The 18,838-nt window shown below is 36.1% G+C and overlaps 1 protein-coding gene across 1 annotated transcript; it reads left to right on the top strand.

The window, feature by feature from the left end:
* The first annotated feature begins 6,721 nt into the window (after positions 1–6,721).
* Positions 6,722–10,109, top strand: LOC124372993. The gene is made up of 4 exons (XM_046831402.1): positions 6,722–6,854; positions 7,930–8,089; positions 8,772–8,986; positions 9,967–10,109. Exons 1-4 carry the CDS (start codon positions 6,722–6,724, stop codon positions 10,107–10,109), a joined length of 651 nt encoding a protein of 216 aa, XP_046687358.1.
* Positions 10,110–18,838: the final 8,729 nt, after the last annotated feature.

Here is an 18,838-nt window from a genome sequence, read left to right as displayed (position 1 = left end):
GCTGCATTTGATGCATTGAGATCTGATAGAGAAAAGGCTAAAAACTTGGAGAATATAGCATTTCTCACCATTGACTTGCAAACAGGCCATGCCGCTTCCCCGACTCAGTACATCTAAGGTGTTTTATATGCGACAAATGTGGCTGTATAACTTTGGCCTACATATAGTAACCAAAGAGGTTGACAAAGCCCTCTTCTGTACATGGACAGAAGACCAAGCATCAAGAGGCAGCAGTGAGATACTAAGCTGTCTACTAACAGCTCTGGAAGTCGAAGAGTCTCTAAGAAATAAAGACCATCTGATTATATGGTCAGACTCTTGTTCAGGTCAAAACAAGAATTTCCTCTTAGTCTTAACCAATGTACACAAGCGTCAATTTAAAACAACTGATCACAAATTCCCAGAGGTAGGTCATACATACCTAGATTCTGATAGAGATTTCGGCCGTATTGAGAAAAATTTAAGAAAACATCAGAACATATATACTCTCCTGAGGAGTACAGGGAAATTATTGTAAAATCCAGTAGGAAGAATAAAGTCATTGACATGACACATCATTTTAGAGATACTAATACCTTGATGACCAATATGAAACTATAAAACAGAAAAAAATATATGGGGAACAGCCAAGTACAATTCAGAGACCATATAAAGTGGCTCCGTGTTGATGAGTACGGCTATTACCAGTTCAAGACTTGTTATGATGAATTTACTCCATTCAGAAAAGTAAACATTTTTCATTCCTTGAAAAGTGTGATTAAACTGGAAGAAGAAGTCTCTTTTCGTAGGCTGCAAAGAAAACAGGCTCGATCAAGGAAGCCAAACTTAAAAACCTGAGGGAGCAGCTCCAATATATCCCTGAGCATCACCGGTGGTGTTACATTCAAATTCTAAATGAATTGCAATAAAACTCTTAAGAACAAAGATTTTGTACACAAATTTGTAATTTTTAATACATTTTTTTTTTAATCAGTAGTTTCAATTTTAATACCTCTAACATCATTTGAAAATATCTAAGAATAATTCCATTGTTAATGGAAGAACGAGGTATGTACAAAAAAAATTATTTTTTTAATACTAAATATAGTCAGATTAACACAGTTTTAATAGAAAAGACCTAAAATACCCATAGTAGTATACTTACATCAAAGTAAATGGAATAATTTCATACAAAAAAAAGTAGTAAGGTAAAATCTTTGAGAGCTCATATCTTCTAAACTTGTTTTTGTAACATACCTCCTTCATCAACTTAGCCCTTCAATTTTATGTTTAGTAGAAGTACATTAACGAAAGTATTCATTTTGGTTTCAGAGAAACATGAATCTACAAGCGGGAATAGGGTGTTTGAAGAGGAAAACCTGTAACCATTAACCCTTTGCGATGCAGTATGTAATAGTATGTCCTCTACGATCGCGTGGCCAGTGTGATGGGCCACAGCCATCTGCGCATCAAGTCGTATTAGTTTTCACTTGAGTTGTCCCCGGCGCTCGGATGGCCAGTGAGACTGGCCAACATAGAATTCCTTCAACGGTCGGATGGCCAGTGCCACTGACCAAGAAATACATTCTGCATTTAGAAATACTTTATCAGCGTTAAGATGGCTATAAAGTGCTGAAATCTATCGAGTTAAACATTGAACTAAATAAAACATCTGTTTCATTACATTTAACCATCTTGGATTTGAGGAATACTAGAAAATAAACAGGTGTTTGTCCGGTACCATTTGACAGTGGGAGCATTTCAGATTTGTTGAAGTGTTGTAAATATTGTGATTAACCTAGTTTACTTGTTATTGTGTTAGATATCGTGCAGTTATTTATATTTAGATAAATGCAATTTATTAACAGTTGTCAATATGGATAAACCTTTAGTCCCTGACGATTTTGAAGAGATACTGTTTAATGAAAATAGTGATGTTGACCCAAATCATGACAGTGATGTACAGTCTAATTTCAGTGGTGATTTTGATAACTATGTAACTGTTAAAGAACTATTTGAAGAAGATTCAAATTATATTGAACATAATGATGAAGTAGACCAGACAGACAATGCACATATAGTAGGCCTAGATGAGACAGACAATGGAAATATAGTAGGCCTAGACGTGGCTAGAGAATGGAAAGAATGGTCTTATTAAAATTCTCTCTCACGTTGTGGTGTCAATTTATTATTATATCTTAAATGAAAAGAAAAAGGGTGGTTGAGAAAATAAATAAATTCTTGTTTACAAATCTGTATTACAAACTTTTTAATGAACTATAATTATTAATTTCTTTTACAATTCTTTTATTAATAATTCTCAGGGTTCTTTTAAAATATAATGAATGCTCTATTAAAATACAATTGTTCTGCTCTTATCTAGGGGTAGGTTCTTTCACCTGACAAAGACAATTTAAAAGAAAAGACAGCCATATATTAAATTATTTATCATGACAGTTATTGTTTGGAAGATTAAAATATTGAAATAAAGAAATTGATATTAATTGTAAGTAAAAAAGAATATTATGACAGAAAATTGATATTAAAGTATTTTATGAGCTTTTAAAGGAAATTTAGTACAATTTTAAGTTCATTTGATTGGGTTTGGACAGTGATCTTTGAAATAAATGTTTATATTGGAATATAAATTAAATCTCTGACCAGTTTTTCTCCTTTATTGAGCGATTGGATAGCTGGGTTGTGATGAAGGGTACCCTTGACGAGTGTCTAGAAGACGGGCTCCATCCTGGTGGGTAGTTTGGTGAAATGATGAGAGTGAAGATCTGGATGTTCTATGTGCTGAAGTTCTTGAAGTTCTATTTGAAATACTTCTCTTGATGCTGGATGTCAGTTCTGGCAGATGAAGCGACGAATATGAGAGTGAAAAGTACCAAGTATAATACACTGCTTGGTGTCAATTATGATAAGTTCAATGTTCTCACTCAACTAATTCCCTTTGTCAAATATAAAAGGAATATTCTCGAAGCTCAGGTAAGTGTACTGTGTAATTTGATATTTTACTGGTTAAATTGAAGGTTTTTATGATAAATTTAAAAAAAATGTAGTAGTCAGTACACGGAGGTCTGTCTTGTCTCAAGACCTCGAGGAGACTGGTTAAAGATGCTAACAAGATGGCTTGGGTCCATGTGAAGCTGTTTAGATCACTGCTGGCCAATCAGAGTGGTCAGTTAACAATGGCGAACTGAGGAATTTTTCTTATTGGTCAGAGTGAGGAAGAAGGGTTTTGGGTTTGAAGTTTTAGAATTTGATTTAAATGTTCCTTTATTGCTATTATAATTAAAAATAATAATTTAGAAATATATCGGATTATATTAAAAGAAACGATCTTTAGGTATTCGGACAAGTTTTTTTTTTTTTAAATATATAAGCATTGTTTGGTAATAGTTAATGGCTTCTCCTGTCGTACAAGTGCTTAAATATACTTATGCTAAGGTTCTAAATTATTATATTGTGGGTGTGGGCATTATTAAATTCGTATTCCTTACAAAAATCTACTATAGAAAAGTATAATTTGTTTTGTTCTTAAATCTAGAGATTATTAAATATATTATATAAGAAGTCTTATTTTAATGCATGGGCAAGTGTTTGATTTGAAAGAACATCTATTTTCGCGGTAGGATGTTACTTGAGATAGGTCAGTGGTCACTGTCCAAGATGGCTGCTATTATTACACCAAACCTCCACTGTCGATTGCTCCCTGTTAGGTTATCCCGAGCATCGAAAGAAATTATATTCAAAAATCCTTTTGTAGATGATTTTTATGATCTTGGGTGGTAATTATCTATATACTGGGTCCTTTTCGCTATTAAATGTACTATTATTCTGGTATTGAAAAATATTGTTAAACTAGGCTCTAAATTATGTTTGTTTATAATTAACTACAGGATAATGGTATTTAATATCTAATAAGTGATTTTTAACATATTTTGGTGATGTTCAGAGCTATATTACATAATATTATAAGAAACTAAATAAATCTAATCTATTTGTCATTGTGTCAGGTCTAGAGTTAAAATTCAATTATGGTTAGGCCATGTTGAAATTGGATAGGCTAGTTAATATTATAATTCTTTTTGAATCTTCTTATTTAGGTACATGTTTTCTTATAATTAATATTGTTTTGGAATGTGTTTGCATGAAATGATGATATTATGTTGTGTCTTAACTAATAGTGGTCTTAGGCCTATATTATGTAACATGAAAATCTTAATTAAACTTAAAATTAACCTATGAAATTAGAAATAACTGAGAACAAATCTTAAAACTAAACAAAATCTTACATCTAACAACTTATAAATAAACTTGGTTAGTCTTTTATTTAAAAAATGTAATAGTCTGAAGGTGATGGAAACTTTTACAAATTTATTTGGACACAGGTTAGTGGTTTTCAACTTGCAGGTAATGAGAAACCTTCAACCCCTTTAGAGTTTTTTCAGCTTTTCTTTACTGATAGCCTATTGATAGAAATCGTAAAAGAAACAAACAGATATGCTATTGAAAAAATTCAGAAAAACACACCTTTACAAAAGAAATCAGTATGGTGGTCATGGATAGAACTAACACTTTCAGAATTGAAAGCTTTCCCTTGGAGTTATTATAAATATGGGAATGAACGGCAAACCAGAAATGGCTGACTACTTTTCCACAAATTGCGTAGACTACCAACCATTTTTTAAGGATGTTTTAAGTAAAGAAAGATTCTTACAAATATTCTGGAATTTGCACATATGCCCACCTCCTTCTGGTCCTGTCGCTGGGACATTGACTCGTTCCGGTAAGGTAAGAAATGTTTCTGCGTATCTGGATAAAAAGTTCAGAGAATATTATGTCCCACAAAAAGAAGTCAGTGTTGATGAAAGCACCATAGGCTTCAAAGGACGTATAGTCTTTAAAGTCTACAATAAAGACAAGCCGATTAAATGGGGAATTAAGGTGTTTGTGTTGTCTGAGTCCTCAACTGGATATATCTGCGCTATTGAGCCATACTTTGGTAAAACAACAACTGACCGCTTGAATAGGCCAGATTTAGGAGTTACAAGCCGCATTGTCCTACATCTTGTAGCTAAGCTTAAGGAATCTTATGGCAACATTGAGGGCCTCCACGTCTTCAATGACAGGTGGTATACAAATATGGATCTGGCAGCAGAACTTCTAGAGTGGAATGTTTATCTAACAGGTACTGTAATGTTAAACAGAAATGGCCTACCCGCAATTGTGAAACCACAAAGAAAAAATGCCAAAAAACAGACTCAAAAGCTTAAACTGAAACAAGGGGACATAAAAACCTTCAGGAAAGATGAAAAGTTTTCTCTGTTACTGTGGAAAGACAAAAAGGTAGTGTCAATGCTAAGTACACTGTATGGTGATAACACTACCGTGGCAGTTAGGCGACAGCAAAAAGATAACGTAGTACAAGAGGTGAAAAAACCGACTATAGTTTGCAATTATAACAAGTACATGGGGGGAGTTGATCTTGCGGACCACTACATATCATCATACTCTTTTACCAGGAAGTCGATCAAGTGGTGGAGGAAAGTTTTCTTCTGGTTGTTGGAAACCGCCATCGTCAACTCATTTGTACTTTACAATGCCAATCAAGACCAACAACATCAAGTTAGACAGAGAAGTTACAGAAAAATGTTGATCACAGAATTAGTCGGGGAAGTGCGGAATATGAAGAAAAGAGGAAGACCGTCTAACAGTGTAGATGATGAAAGACTTAACGGAAAATTACATTTACCCTATCCTCTACAGACTGGCAAAACCAAGGACTGCTCTGTTTGCAGTGACAGAAGGCCGGGGATGCAAAGAAAACGAACAAATTTCTTTTGCAAAACATGCTCCAACAATCCAGGGCTCCATATCGGCGAGTGTTTTGAGAAATACCACTCAAGCAAAAAGTTAAAAGAACAATGAAACTAAAGTCGGCCACAGTGATAGCATAAGTTAATAAGTAGCAATATAAAGTTTTAATTTCTTTCATTATTCAATAAGTATCTAATTCCAATTTCAAATTAATGTAAACCAAATGTATATTATAATTCCATTAATGTGTGTCTGTATAAGCAATAAAACAATTGCAGTAAAGTAATATTAGTTTTTAAAAGAACAATGAAATCAAAGTCGGCCATAGTGATTGTATAAGTGGCAATATAAGGTTTTAATTTTATTATTCTATAAGTATGTAATTTATTGCACTTTCAAATGTAAACCAAATGTATATTATAATTCCATTATTGTGTGTCTGTATAAGCAATAAAACAATTGGTATAAAGTAGTTGGTTTTTAATTATTTAAATTTTAAATCCCACATGTAAACATTGCAGGTTTTACTACGAAATAATTCCGAGTTGGAGGAGGAAGGCCGCTACGATGAATAACAGCTGACGCAGAGATCGCCGTGGGCAGTGACACTGGCCACCCGAGCGGCGAGGACAACTCATGTAGTAGTCATTCTGAGCTGTCTTAAGGTGGCATTCCTAAGCGACGACTGTCGCGGCTCCAGCCGCACGGCTCGAGCCGCGCGACTATGACTCATACCGCATCGCATGTAAGTAAACGAAAACCCATTCCTATGACGCGACTAGCGCCGCGCGACAGAAGCGACTGTAATGCGGCGGCTCGAGCCGTACGACTGGACTGCTCACATGAGCAGTCTAGTCGTAACAGCCGCGACGACTGAAGCTGTTTTTACTGTTTTGGTGTGCATTGTTCATCAATTATGGAAGACTCAAGACTCATCGAACTAGTGCGTGAACACCCTTGTCTTTTTAACGCAAAACACCACCTGTACAAGGATGCAAACGTCAGAGATAACGTGTGGAGTGAAATTGGCATGAAAATGAAATTACCAGGTAAAGTATTATATTTGCTTATTTATTTACAGTAAGTATAAAGTACATTTGACTTATGTTTATGAACACAAAAGTTACATCCCTTTAATAGGGTTTTCTTTTCCTCTTTAATTGTTCGTCTGTCTTGTTGACGTGTGTCATTTGCCAATGTACGGATCCACTTTTGCTATTAAAGTAGTCACAAAAACGGTCTCTTATGTCAAAACCTTCAAGGTTACCAAAGCCACCTCCAGCACGCAAAGGAATCATATTTTGTGATGGTAATGGTTCCGAGTTGGAGAGCTCAAAATAACACTGGCCATTTTCTTCAAGGTACGCATCGCGTAGCATATTGTGCAGGCAACAGGCAGTCAATATTAACTTGTCTGTGACCCCTGAGTTGACTGCTATTGGGGTATAAAAAAACACGAAAAACTTGAGACAGTAATGCAAAGGAATTTTCCGATACTCTTCCTGCACGAGACAGTCTGTAGTTGAAAACAGCTTTTCTTTTATTAGTACGAGCTTCTGGTCTTGTGAAAGGTTTCATTAAATGCATTGAAAGTTTAAAGGCTTCATCACCTACTATAACATAAGGAAGCTCTTTTGTACCTACAGTCCTTGGTGGAGGATAGAACTGTTCATTTCTGATTAGCCCCCCTAAGTTAGATTTTTCTAAAATACCACTGTCTCCTTCGCGTCCGTAGGAACCAATGTCAACCATAACAAACTTATAATTAGCATCTACAAAAGCTAGCAAAACTATTGAAAAGTACTCTTTGTAATTAAAAAATTGGGATCCACTACTTGCTGGACAAGAAATCCGTACATGTTTTCCATCTACTGCCAATATAAAATTGGGGAAAAATTCCATAATTCTTCAAAGGCCTTCGACAGTAAGAGGAGGTCTTGAGTAGTAGGAGTTGGCATGAATTCAGCTGGAAGTCTTGCACTGCATACTTCTAATACTTCCTTGATAATACGACTTATATAACTTGCTGATATTCGGAATGCAAATGACAAAGAAGCGAAGCTTTCTCCAACTGCTAAATACCTGAAAAAATTCGTAAAATTTAATGAAACATTTTTTTTTCAGCTGAAGAGTGTAAAAACCGATGGAAAAATATCCGGGATACATATATGAGGCGCAAAAGAGCCAAAAAACTTCCCACAGGATCTGCGAGTTCAAAGAAAGTGCGCAAATGGCATCTTGAAGACTACCTTGAATTCATGAACGTGGTCGAATGTGAGAGAGAGTAAGTTGGCCTGAAACTGGCAATGTGATATTAGATATTTTTTTATACATGACTTTTGTTATTGACCTTTTATTCTTGATTATTTGATACTAATACCTAACAGTTTCGGTAAAAAGGAGGTAAAAAATTAGATTTATACATTTTACAACATCTTTAGTTTGTGAAAGTTTGAATATTATATTTTTAGTTTGTCTTTGGTCCAGGAATAATACCTGAAAATATTGGTGGGAAGTTCGGGGATACTCCGTATATGTGCTCTTGAAAGTAATTAAATAACGTACTTCCGATTAGTAAATTCCTCACTGCTTCTCCAAAATTAAGTAAATAACATACTATGCAATTAATACTTTTATAACCAACATAGTTGTAATATGTAAATTTTCTATTTACATATTATCATAGGCATAAGTAAGAAACACAATTCAATTGACTACTTATTTTTCATACATCTTGCGGTTGGAACGTCATATAGTGGCGTCACTCAACACCAACATCACATACGTAAATAACATAGGTACCTCTATTGTTTGACTTAATGTTGAAACTAAAATATTTATCTTTATTCGATAAAAACGTATTTAAGTATGTTCAAACACCCCTTTTCTCTCAGTGTATAGTGTATGAACAACCTATTATGGAACTATTATGGAAAAACTAATAAACTCTTTTTGCGTTGTTTTAGGACAGTCACAAATACTATCACTCAAGATGATGAAACAAAAGTTGATGGACAAGAAACTGAAAATGTTGAAATGGCCGAAGAATCTGTTTATTCTGAAATTCGTGATCCAGAGGATCTTAACAAAGATCTATCCGAAGAACCCGAGCAGCTCGATGGTGATGGTGTGCCGAAGCAATCAAAAAAACGAAAGCTGAAAACTAAATTATCAGGAGAAAGTATTCTCAAAGTTTTTAAGAGGAATTCTGAAGAAAGATCTAAACTAATGTCAGCTATTTTGGATAAGCCAAAAGAGCAACATCCCATTGATGTATTTTTCCAAAGTATGGCTATGACAGTTAAAAAATTTTCCCCTGAAAATCAAATCCGTGCGAGGATGGAAATTTGTCAAATTGTTAGCCAATTGGAATTGGAAGAAGTAAATCGAGCTCATAATGTCCCACGGTTTGATGACAAGTCCTCCACTTCTTGCAGCTCGAATTTGACACTTCAATCACCATCTATTTCGAATGATGATGATGAGTACGACTTCACTCTATTGACCAACACAATGTGGTATGAAATTTAAATAATCTGCACATGCAAACTAACATACTGTTTTAATAGGTTTATGATATGGATGTTTTCCAATGTAGGCCTAATGTTTTTTTAATAAACATATTGTTTTTTAAGCATTTACTGTTATATTATATATTCTTACCTTAGCGTCAGTCCCAATTTTTCTGCAGGGCTGATGGGCTGTTTGACTTTGTTGCATGATTTTCTGATTAAACCGCTTTCGATGCATGATAATATGTAATCAAACTGGGACTCTATTCAAACGAAAAAACTTTCTGAACATTGAGTCGTCCTGCAGAAGATGTCTCTGAATTAAAATCTTTTGAAACCCCTCTTGGCATCTTGATAGGTACAATGGATGTGGATTTTCATTCTTTTTGAACTTAACCAACAATATTTCTTCTTCCTCTTCTTCTTGCAGTAGAATATAGGCTAACCCCAAACACTGATGCATCTGCCATGACGTCTAAAACCCAACTGCTCTAGTCGCTCCTAAGGAATGTACCTGTCGGCTACAGCCGTTGTGGTTCTGGCCGCGCGGCTCGAGCAGTGCGGTTGGAGTCGCCACAGTCGTCGCTTAGGAATGCCACCTTAACAGTGTCTTATTGATAATGAAATAGTGAAAAAAGTTGTTGATTAGGGGAGAGTGGGGCAAAACCGACCGACCCGGCAATTTTGTCTAGTTGGCACCACTGGCGGGCATGCGCACGCAGCACTGTTGACGCAGCGACCATGACAGTCCGATGTAGCTTGGTCCCGTCGCGCTACGTACTTACGCTTTGATGCAGTGAATTTTATAAGTTTTGACGGATAATTTTACCGATTTTGGTTAAGTTTTGTTCGCTCCTCGTCCACCAACAGAGTTGAGATCGAATTCGGTAAGTAACCGCTCTTGAAATCACTGTGTTTTATCTTAAATTTTAACATAAATTGAAAGACCAACTGCTGATCTGTAGGATGTAGACGCCATTTTAGTATAATCGAGTACCGCGGGGCAAAACCGACCGGGGTCGGTTATGCCCCACGGTTTGTCTATTTTCTAAGTCTTATTTAACAAAGTTTAAAACCACTTTTTTATCATTTTACCTTGTAAAAAACCTACCTAAAATTAAATAGCAACAGTGTCTCATATAATTTAAAGCTATATATAATAGCCTTGTAAAAGGTAAACTTTTGTATTCTGCCTGAAACCTACGTAAATATTTGTAAGTTTTTTATCATTAACAATAATATTTGAACTCTTGGTTCGCCCATATATTACGTAACCTAAGCTATTTTGTTCACTCAAAGGCTTACTTCTATTTAGAAGTATTTTTTACTTTAAAATAAATAAGATTAGGCCCTTAACATATAGGTTTTGATTGGGGCGCACAAATTAGTAAAAAATACCATTAAAAAGGCCCTATATTGTATCACGTACATATGCTTAAGCCTTTTTTTCTAACGTAACGCTTTATAACGTAAGCACATTCCCTTCACCTCTTGGAACGTTACGTAATATGTGTGGGCGGCTCCATATTCAACCAACTGCACCGTTTCTGAATCAAACAATAGTGTTTTTTTTTTTTTTTTCCAGAAATGGTACGCAACTACAAAAGAAAAAAACCGACAGACAGAGCTGGTCTTTCGAAGGTATGACAGAGGCAATTGAAGCTGTTCTTGACGGAAGAATGGGCTACACAACAGCATCTGCGACATTCAACGTTCCACGTACAACTTTGATTGACAGAGTAAAGAAGGCTCGGCAAAATCAATCAACAGCTGAAGTAGCAGCTTGCAAAAGGTTAGGGCGGGTACTTGACTGTTTTTTCTCCGGATCAAGAAACTGAACTGGTAGAGCACATCTTACGTTTGGAAGGAAGATTGTTTGGCCTAACGATTAGAGACCTTCGGTCATTAGCATTTGAGCTTGCAGAGCAAAACCAAATTAGACATTCTTTCAACCAAGAAAAACAAATGGCCGGAAAAGACTGGTATTATGGGTTCATACGCAGACACCAAGAATTGTCACTTAGATCACCTGAAACCACGTCCTTGGCTCGCGCTAAAGGATTTAACAAGTTTGCAGTTGGAAGATTCTTCGATCTACTTGAATTAATTTACAAAGAGTTCAACATTCAGCCAAGTGACATATACAACGTGGATGAAACGGGAATACTGACAGTGGCCAACAAACCTTCAAAGATGTTGGCACTTCGTGGGAAAAAGCAAGTCGGTAGTCTATCATCGGCTGAACGTGGAGTACTTGTGATAGCTGAAACGTGTATAAGTGCATCAGGAGTGTATATGCCACTCATGTTCGTCTTCCCAAGGGAAAAGGAAAATCCATTGTTGATTGATGAAGCTCCTCCGGAATCATTTGCATGCTACTACGAGACAGGATGGATAACCAAACAATCTTTTGTTGTATGGTTTTACAAGGTTTGTAGTTTTCAAATCCTAGACCTGACAAACCAGTCCTTCTATTGCTAGATGGACATGAATCACATGCAAAGAGCCTAGAACTAATTCAGCTGGCGCGGGAACACAACGTGATACTGTTGTGCTTTCCACCACACACAACACACCGACTCCAAACCCTAGATGTAACTTGTATGGCCCCAATAAGTACATATTACGAACAGGAGGTCAGAAAGTGGCTATTAGCTCACCCTGGAAGAAGCGTGACTATATATCAGATTGGCCAGCTAATGAGCAGAGCATTTCCTCGAGCAGCTATAATGCAAACGGCTATCAACGGTTTCTTGAACACTGGAATATATCCTTTTAATAGAGACATTTTCCCAGACCATTTATTTGCTCCATCAGAAACGACTGAGCGGGAAGCTCCAGTGCTGCAGCTGACCTCCTCAGCCTCACCAGCACTGCCATCAACCTCCTCGGCCTCACCAGCACTGCCATCAATCTCCTCTGCTCCAGGCGCAGCACTGACCTCATCTGCTCCAGACGTAGCACTGCAGCTGACCTCCTCGGCCACGCCAGCACTGCCATCAACCTCCTCTGCTCCAGGCGCAGCACTGACCTCATCTGCTCCAGACGTAGCACTGCAGCTGACCTCCTCGGCCACGCCAGCACTGCCATCAACCTCCTCTGCTCCAGGCGAAGCACTGACCTCATCTGCTCCAGAGGTAGCACTGCAGCTGACCTCCTCGGCCTCACCAGCACTGCCATCAACCTCTTCTCCAGGTTTAGCACTGCAGCTGACCTCTCTACTCCACCAAAATTGTCATCAACTTCCTCAGTTCCATAAGTCCTACCATCAACCTCCTTCATACCTCAACTATCCCAGCCCTGAACGTCCTCAGGTCCACCAGTAAAACAGCATTTAAAATTTCACCTACGGCGTTAATGCCTGTCCCGCAAGAAGCAGTAAGGCAAAAAAAAAAAAAATAGGTAGAAAGCAAGGAAAAAACGGCTATTCTAACATCATCGCCTTATAAAGCAGAGTTAGAGGCCGCTGTTGCAAAAAAGCAATTGGAAGAAAAAATAAAAAAAGAGATGCAAAAGCAAAAGAACAGAATGGAAAAGAAAACAACGGAAAACAAGTAAAGCAAAAGTCAAAACAATTAAAGAGAAAGCTATCTTATCCTTTCGATGACAGTGAGAACAATTTATAAAACAATCCCAAGAAATCCCAACCCTCTACCACTAAAACTCCTAACTCAAACAAAATCCTTGATTCTAAAAATAAAAAGAAAAAAACTGATGAAGTCTCCGATTCGAGCTCAGACGAAGAAGAGGCAGAAGAGGCGTGCATATTCTGTAACGAACTATATTGAAACTCAAAAGCCAAAGAAGGTTGGATCCAGTGCAAAAGCTGCAGGGGATGGGCTCATGAAGCATGTACAAAATGCGAAGAGATGGACGATGACTTTGAATGTGATTTGTGTGCATACTTTAAACATTATCTTTTATTTGACAACATTTGTAGTTTTCATACAAATTGTTAATAAAATAATTTTCGCATTTAAATAACATGTGAGTCGGTTTTACCCCACCGGTGGGGCAAAACTGTCACTTTGCAAGCTTTGACAAAAAAAATCATAAAATAAAAATACGAGAAGATATAATAAAAAACCCTTCAGCTTTTGTTAACTAACAAACATAGTTTTCATATTCATGTTTATCGTTTCAAAATGTGTTACAGATTTTTTATATTTTTTATGATCAAAGCTTTTGAGGTCGGTTTTGCCCCACTCTCCCCTACACCAACATTTACATAATGAAAATTCAACCTGTTTGACAGAGAAAGGGATGCTAGGCCCACTGATTCCCGAGAAATTCGTGCGTTGATTGGTATAATATACCTTGCTGGGGTTTTGAAGGCTGGCAGAAGAAACTTATTTGAAATGTGGGATAATTCACAACGAACGGGAGTAGAGGCTGTTCATCTAACCATGAGCGCCAAGAGGTTTCGATTTCTTTTACGTTGTCTGAGATTTGATAACGTCCACAACAGAGATGAAAGAAAATCTGTTGACAACCTTGCTGCTTTTCGTGAAGTATTTGAGATGTTTGTGTTCAATTGCAAGAATGCATACAAACCAACTGACTACCTTACCATTGACGAACAGCTAGTTGGATTCAGAGGAAACTGTACCTTTCGGGTTTACATGCCTAGTAAAACCTGCTAAATACGGGATAAAAATATTTGCTACGGTTTCTACAACAAACTTCTATACTACAAATCTTGAAGTGTATGTACGGAAGCAACCAGTAGGCCCTTTTAGAATAAGCAGCAAGACATCTGACTTAGTTTTGAGATTGGTGCAGCCTATTTCAGGAACCAATAGAAATATTACCTGTGACAATTGGTTCGCATCTGTACCCTTGGCAATAAAGCTACGGGAAGAAGAAAAAATAACAATGATTGCTACTCTGAGAAAGAACAAAGCTGAAGTTCCCCCAAACTTTTTACCTGATAACTCACGAGAAGTCAAAAGCAGTTTGTTTGGCTTTAAAAAAAAACTGTACATTAGTATCGTACGTGCCGAAGAGGAAGAAGGCTGTGTTAGCAATATCAACTATGCATGGAAACATGGCTATCGATCAAAATACAGGTGATGAGCGAAAAACCCATGATCATTACATCCTACAACGAAACAAAGTACGGCGTGGACATTCTAGACAAAATGTGTCGTCAATACGACACTTCGAGGAACTCACGAAGATGGCCATTAACACTCTTCTTTTATATCCTGAATGTAGGAGTGAATGCTCTTGTAATATATAAAACAAATAAAAAACTTGACCATGTGAGCCGTTGTGATTTTTTGAAAGAAATGGCCTTCAACCTAATTAGACCACAAATTGGACATCGCATCAGTTTAGAGATGATACCACAGGAAATAAAAACAAGAGGAAGGATCCTGCTGAAACTGGACAGAGAACTTCCACCTCAACGAGTGGCTCGACTCATGAACAACCTTACTAATGGAGAGTTTCCTCTTCCAGAAATATCGTATGAAGGTAAGAGATATTAATAATATTTTAAGATAGTTACGTGACAATGATTATGACGTATTATCCAGCAAATATCTTGTTGTTCTGCATTTGTATGATTTTTTAATCCATACTCGATCTAGACTAACCATTAGGAACAAACAATTTTATAGATACACACAAGCGTTTATCCTCAGATAACCGTGTTATTTATGAATGTGTTTTTAGGGCTTTTACCAATATCTGAAGAGAAGTTCAACGACATAAAAGCACTGAAGCAGTTTTGTGGGCCGGAAGCTAAAGCCTACTTTGACAGCCTACCTCACAAAACTTGAAGATAAGATTAATTGTAGCCTACAGTTTAATATTCTAATACATACATTTCAATGATATTAGTTTAATCCTCATTTAAATTTAAAATAATTAAAAAACACAACGGCTTTACTTATTTACATACCTATACTAAAGTGAAAATCTAAATTAAAGGGGAAAAACTTGATAAGTCCAGGACGTGATTTGGAAAAAGTTAAATAATTAGGATATATCAATAAAAAATTATAGTTATAGGTGAAATAAGAACATACAACTACATAAAGCTGTTAAATAAATAGTTCAAAAATTAAATATATCAATATTTTTGATGTTTTATGACTTTTAAAGTTAAAAAATGCTCTCCTGAAAAATTACCGAAATGTGACTTACCAAGTTCTTCCCCTGTGGTCTTCAAATATAAGCATGTTAAAAAGTATTTAATTGAAACAATTGTAGTGAAGAACAGCTCTATCATTGAGTGATCTACTTAGCAAGACAAACATCAATCACCCAACTCAGCAACAAACTGGCACTTCTACACTGATTTCTGCTTTTGTTTGTAAATATAGAGCTTTTGTTTTGTTTGTAAATAGAGAGCTCTTCAATACCACTTTAAAAAGCTATAATTATAATTCATTAGCATTCAGTTTTATTTGAAAATATTTTAATAAAAATAAAAAACTTATTGACAAAATATTTGCTTATGTACAGTGGTGAATTTAGTAGCTACTGACATGAGATTATATAATAGATTATATATATATATATATATATATATATATATATATATATATATATATAAAATTTAATTAATGAGCCGGGTCAAATTCTCGTGCCCCTTTCGGTTTTCCCGACTCTTTTTTGTTATAGTGTTTTATTTTGTTGTTGGTGTTTGCTCTCGTTGACTCTTCGAGGCTTTGGTGTCGTCTGCGACTGGATCGAGAGAGTAGCGACTTTCACTTCTGTTCAGACCGTTACTAGTGAAGTTTATTTTGTTTTTACCCTTTTATTTTGTTTTGGGTTTTGTTTTGCCCCAAATGTATGGCTAAACACGGCTGTGTCAACTGACGAGTGAGTAACTGTTCGCTATTTATATTTTACTTATATTTGTTCGTTTAGCAGGTTAACCTCAATAAGCGTGTGGTTCTGAATTTAAGTTATAGGTTCTGGGGATTCTAGTTTTGTATTTATTAGTTATGTGTTATTTAGTAACTTGTCTCCTTTTCTCCCAGCCTTAGGAGGCTGCTAAAAATTTTTTTTTACTGACCCTTGAAACTGGCAACTTTAACTTTTCCCATTGTTTTTGTTTCTTAGGCTAACTGTTATTTGGGGGAATTTAAATTGGGATTTATGTTTTCCGGATTTAACTTTTATTCTGTCAACTCTAGGCAAACTGTTTTCACCCTGTTTCTAAGTTTAAGTTTTTAGCCTAGATAGGCCTAGAGTTTAATATAAGCCTAGATCAAAGGGTTTCTTAGGCTATCTTTTGTTTCCCTAAATTTTCAGGGGGGATTTACCTTATTATAGCTGCAGGGAGCCTTTCCCCTGCTTTTCAGAAAGTTTCAGCTAATTCGGTTCAGGAATTAAACTCTACATAGTGTATTTTATAAGTTTTTCCATAATTTTTAGTTTCCTTGGTAGTTGTCTTGTATTATGGTTATTATTGTTTTTTATGTACCACCAAATGTTTATATTAAGCTCTCTCTGCTTGACCCAGATGTCCCTGCTACTTTTACTAAAGGTTCCAACTCCTTTTGTGCTTGCTTTTACTTACTGTTAGTCTTTAAAGTTGAAATTCTGACCTTATCTTAATTTTTTTGTACTTGGTTATATGAGTTTCTTTTGTTTTTTTAAACCAAAGGTTTTCTAGACTTACCTTTTGTTTTGTACTGTACTATTACTTATGTCACAGCAGTTAATTATAACTTTAACATGTAATTTCCTGTATATTTATTGATTATAATAGTTTTACCTTCTAAATTTTTTTTTACTATTTTCTTTTTTTTTTCACTCTTAATTCTTAACTTTTATTCTTTTGAATTATTTTCATGTACCCAGGGCTTCTGAAACTTGTTTATACACTTTTACTTTGTTGAAATGTTTACCTAGCAAGACAGGCTATAGAAGCACTCTGTGCTTGCAGGGTTCACGAGCTCCAGCTCCAATGTCCGCCTCTCCCATGATTCTTGGGCCGGGTCCTTACACCGGTGCCATGGCGGGCTTACTAAGGTTTTCCTACCTGAGGACATTTATTTCTCTGTGATACCCTGCTGTGATATTGTCTCAGTGTGCCTGTTATTTAAGTATTGTTATCCAGTTTGTTATCTAGTTTTAAGTAGTTAAGTTTAGGTTAATTCTATCCTTTCAAGAACCCGCCCTGTGCCACAGGACTCCGGGTGATTTTGGCTTGTCCTGTTTGAAATTTGGCGCTCTAAATTCTATCTAACTTAAATTTATAAAGATTTTTAATTTTATCCATAAGTCTGGGTTGACCACTTATAGTTTTGTTCTCCAGGTGCACCTGAGTAGGGAACCTTTCTGGGTAGTTTTGTCTGCGTTTGTCCCCTTGTTTTTTTTTTCTTCTCAAATATATATATATTTTCACTATGTCTGGCCATCCACGTTCTTTCTTTGGCCTTTCCTTGCTCTCTCTCCGTGAGTCGGGCCCCGCTCCGCTCCAATGGGAGCACGTTCTTTGTTAAGCTAGCTTGGTACGGGCGAGCGGAAGCGGGGTGTGGCTCATTAATAAGGCTGATTTAAAGTGCTAATTATTAGATTTAAAAAAAAAAAACTATATTATAAACAAATTATACAGTACAGTACAGTACAGACACTATAATAAACGCATTGCTGTACTGCTTATTGCATACCAATACATTGAAGGAGTAGTTATATTCTTCAATGCTTGTGTAACAACTTCAAATTCCACCTAGAAGAACTTATATTTGCTAAATTGAAAAGCTATCCACACTGGCCAGCTGTGATAAAGGAGCAAATTCCAAATGACAAAAGGAAAAACCCCTAAATACACAATAAAATTTTTTGGCGATCATACAACTGCCACTATTAAAGAATCAGACATTTTAAATTACTTTGAGTACAAAAACATTTTTGGTAAATTTAAAACGGACAACCGATAAAAAATAGAATCTTCAACAGAGCCCTGGAAGAAGCAGAAAGTGTCGCATTAAAATACAGCAACCAAGATGAGGGCATACCTATCTCTCCAATGCAGCAGAGCATATTGGAACAGTCAATATCAGACCTTACTCATGATATACTCGAAAGTGAGCAGAATAATATTGAGGAAAATTCTTACTATGGCGGCAAAAATAGGCTCAGCACTTTTGGAAGAAAATGTAGGATTAAAGGAAAAAAATAGCCGACATCTGGCCAAAATAAACTAGTCTAGAAGCTAGTATAGAGGAACTTAAAACACATAGAAGATAAATATCTAGCAAGTATTGAGAACAATCAACAAAAAATAAAGGATCTTGAGTCACAGATGGTTAAAGAAAAACACTACCTAAATGAAGTAAAGCAAATTTTTGAGGAACATGACATCAAGCAAGCTGAAATAATAATCCAGGTAGAGAAAAAAATTAAGAGCCAAGTATATGACATTAGGGTCTTAAAAGAAAAACTACAATTAATATCAGAATCGGGCTCAAATAATCCCATAAAACCAAGAGCAGATTCCCAAACTCAAACTGATCTTCCTTCAATAACATAATGTGCAGCCAACTTTAACACCAATA

This window comes from Homalodisca vitripennis, unplaced genomic scaffold (assembly GCF_021130785.1).
Source record: "Homalodisca vitripennis isolate AUS2020 unplaced genomic scaffold, UT_GWSS_2.1 ScUCBcl_4568;HRSCAF=10826, whole genome shotgun sequence".
NCBI classification, from domain to species: Eukaryota; Metazoa; Arthropoda; class Insecta; order Hemiptera; family Cicadellidae; genus Homalodisca; species Homalodisca vitripennis.
This window is presented reverse-complemented; position numbering and strand designations above follow the sequence as displayed.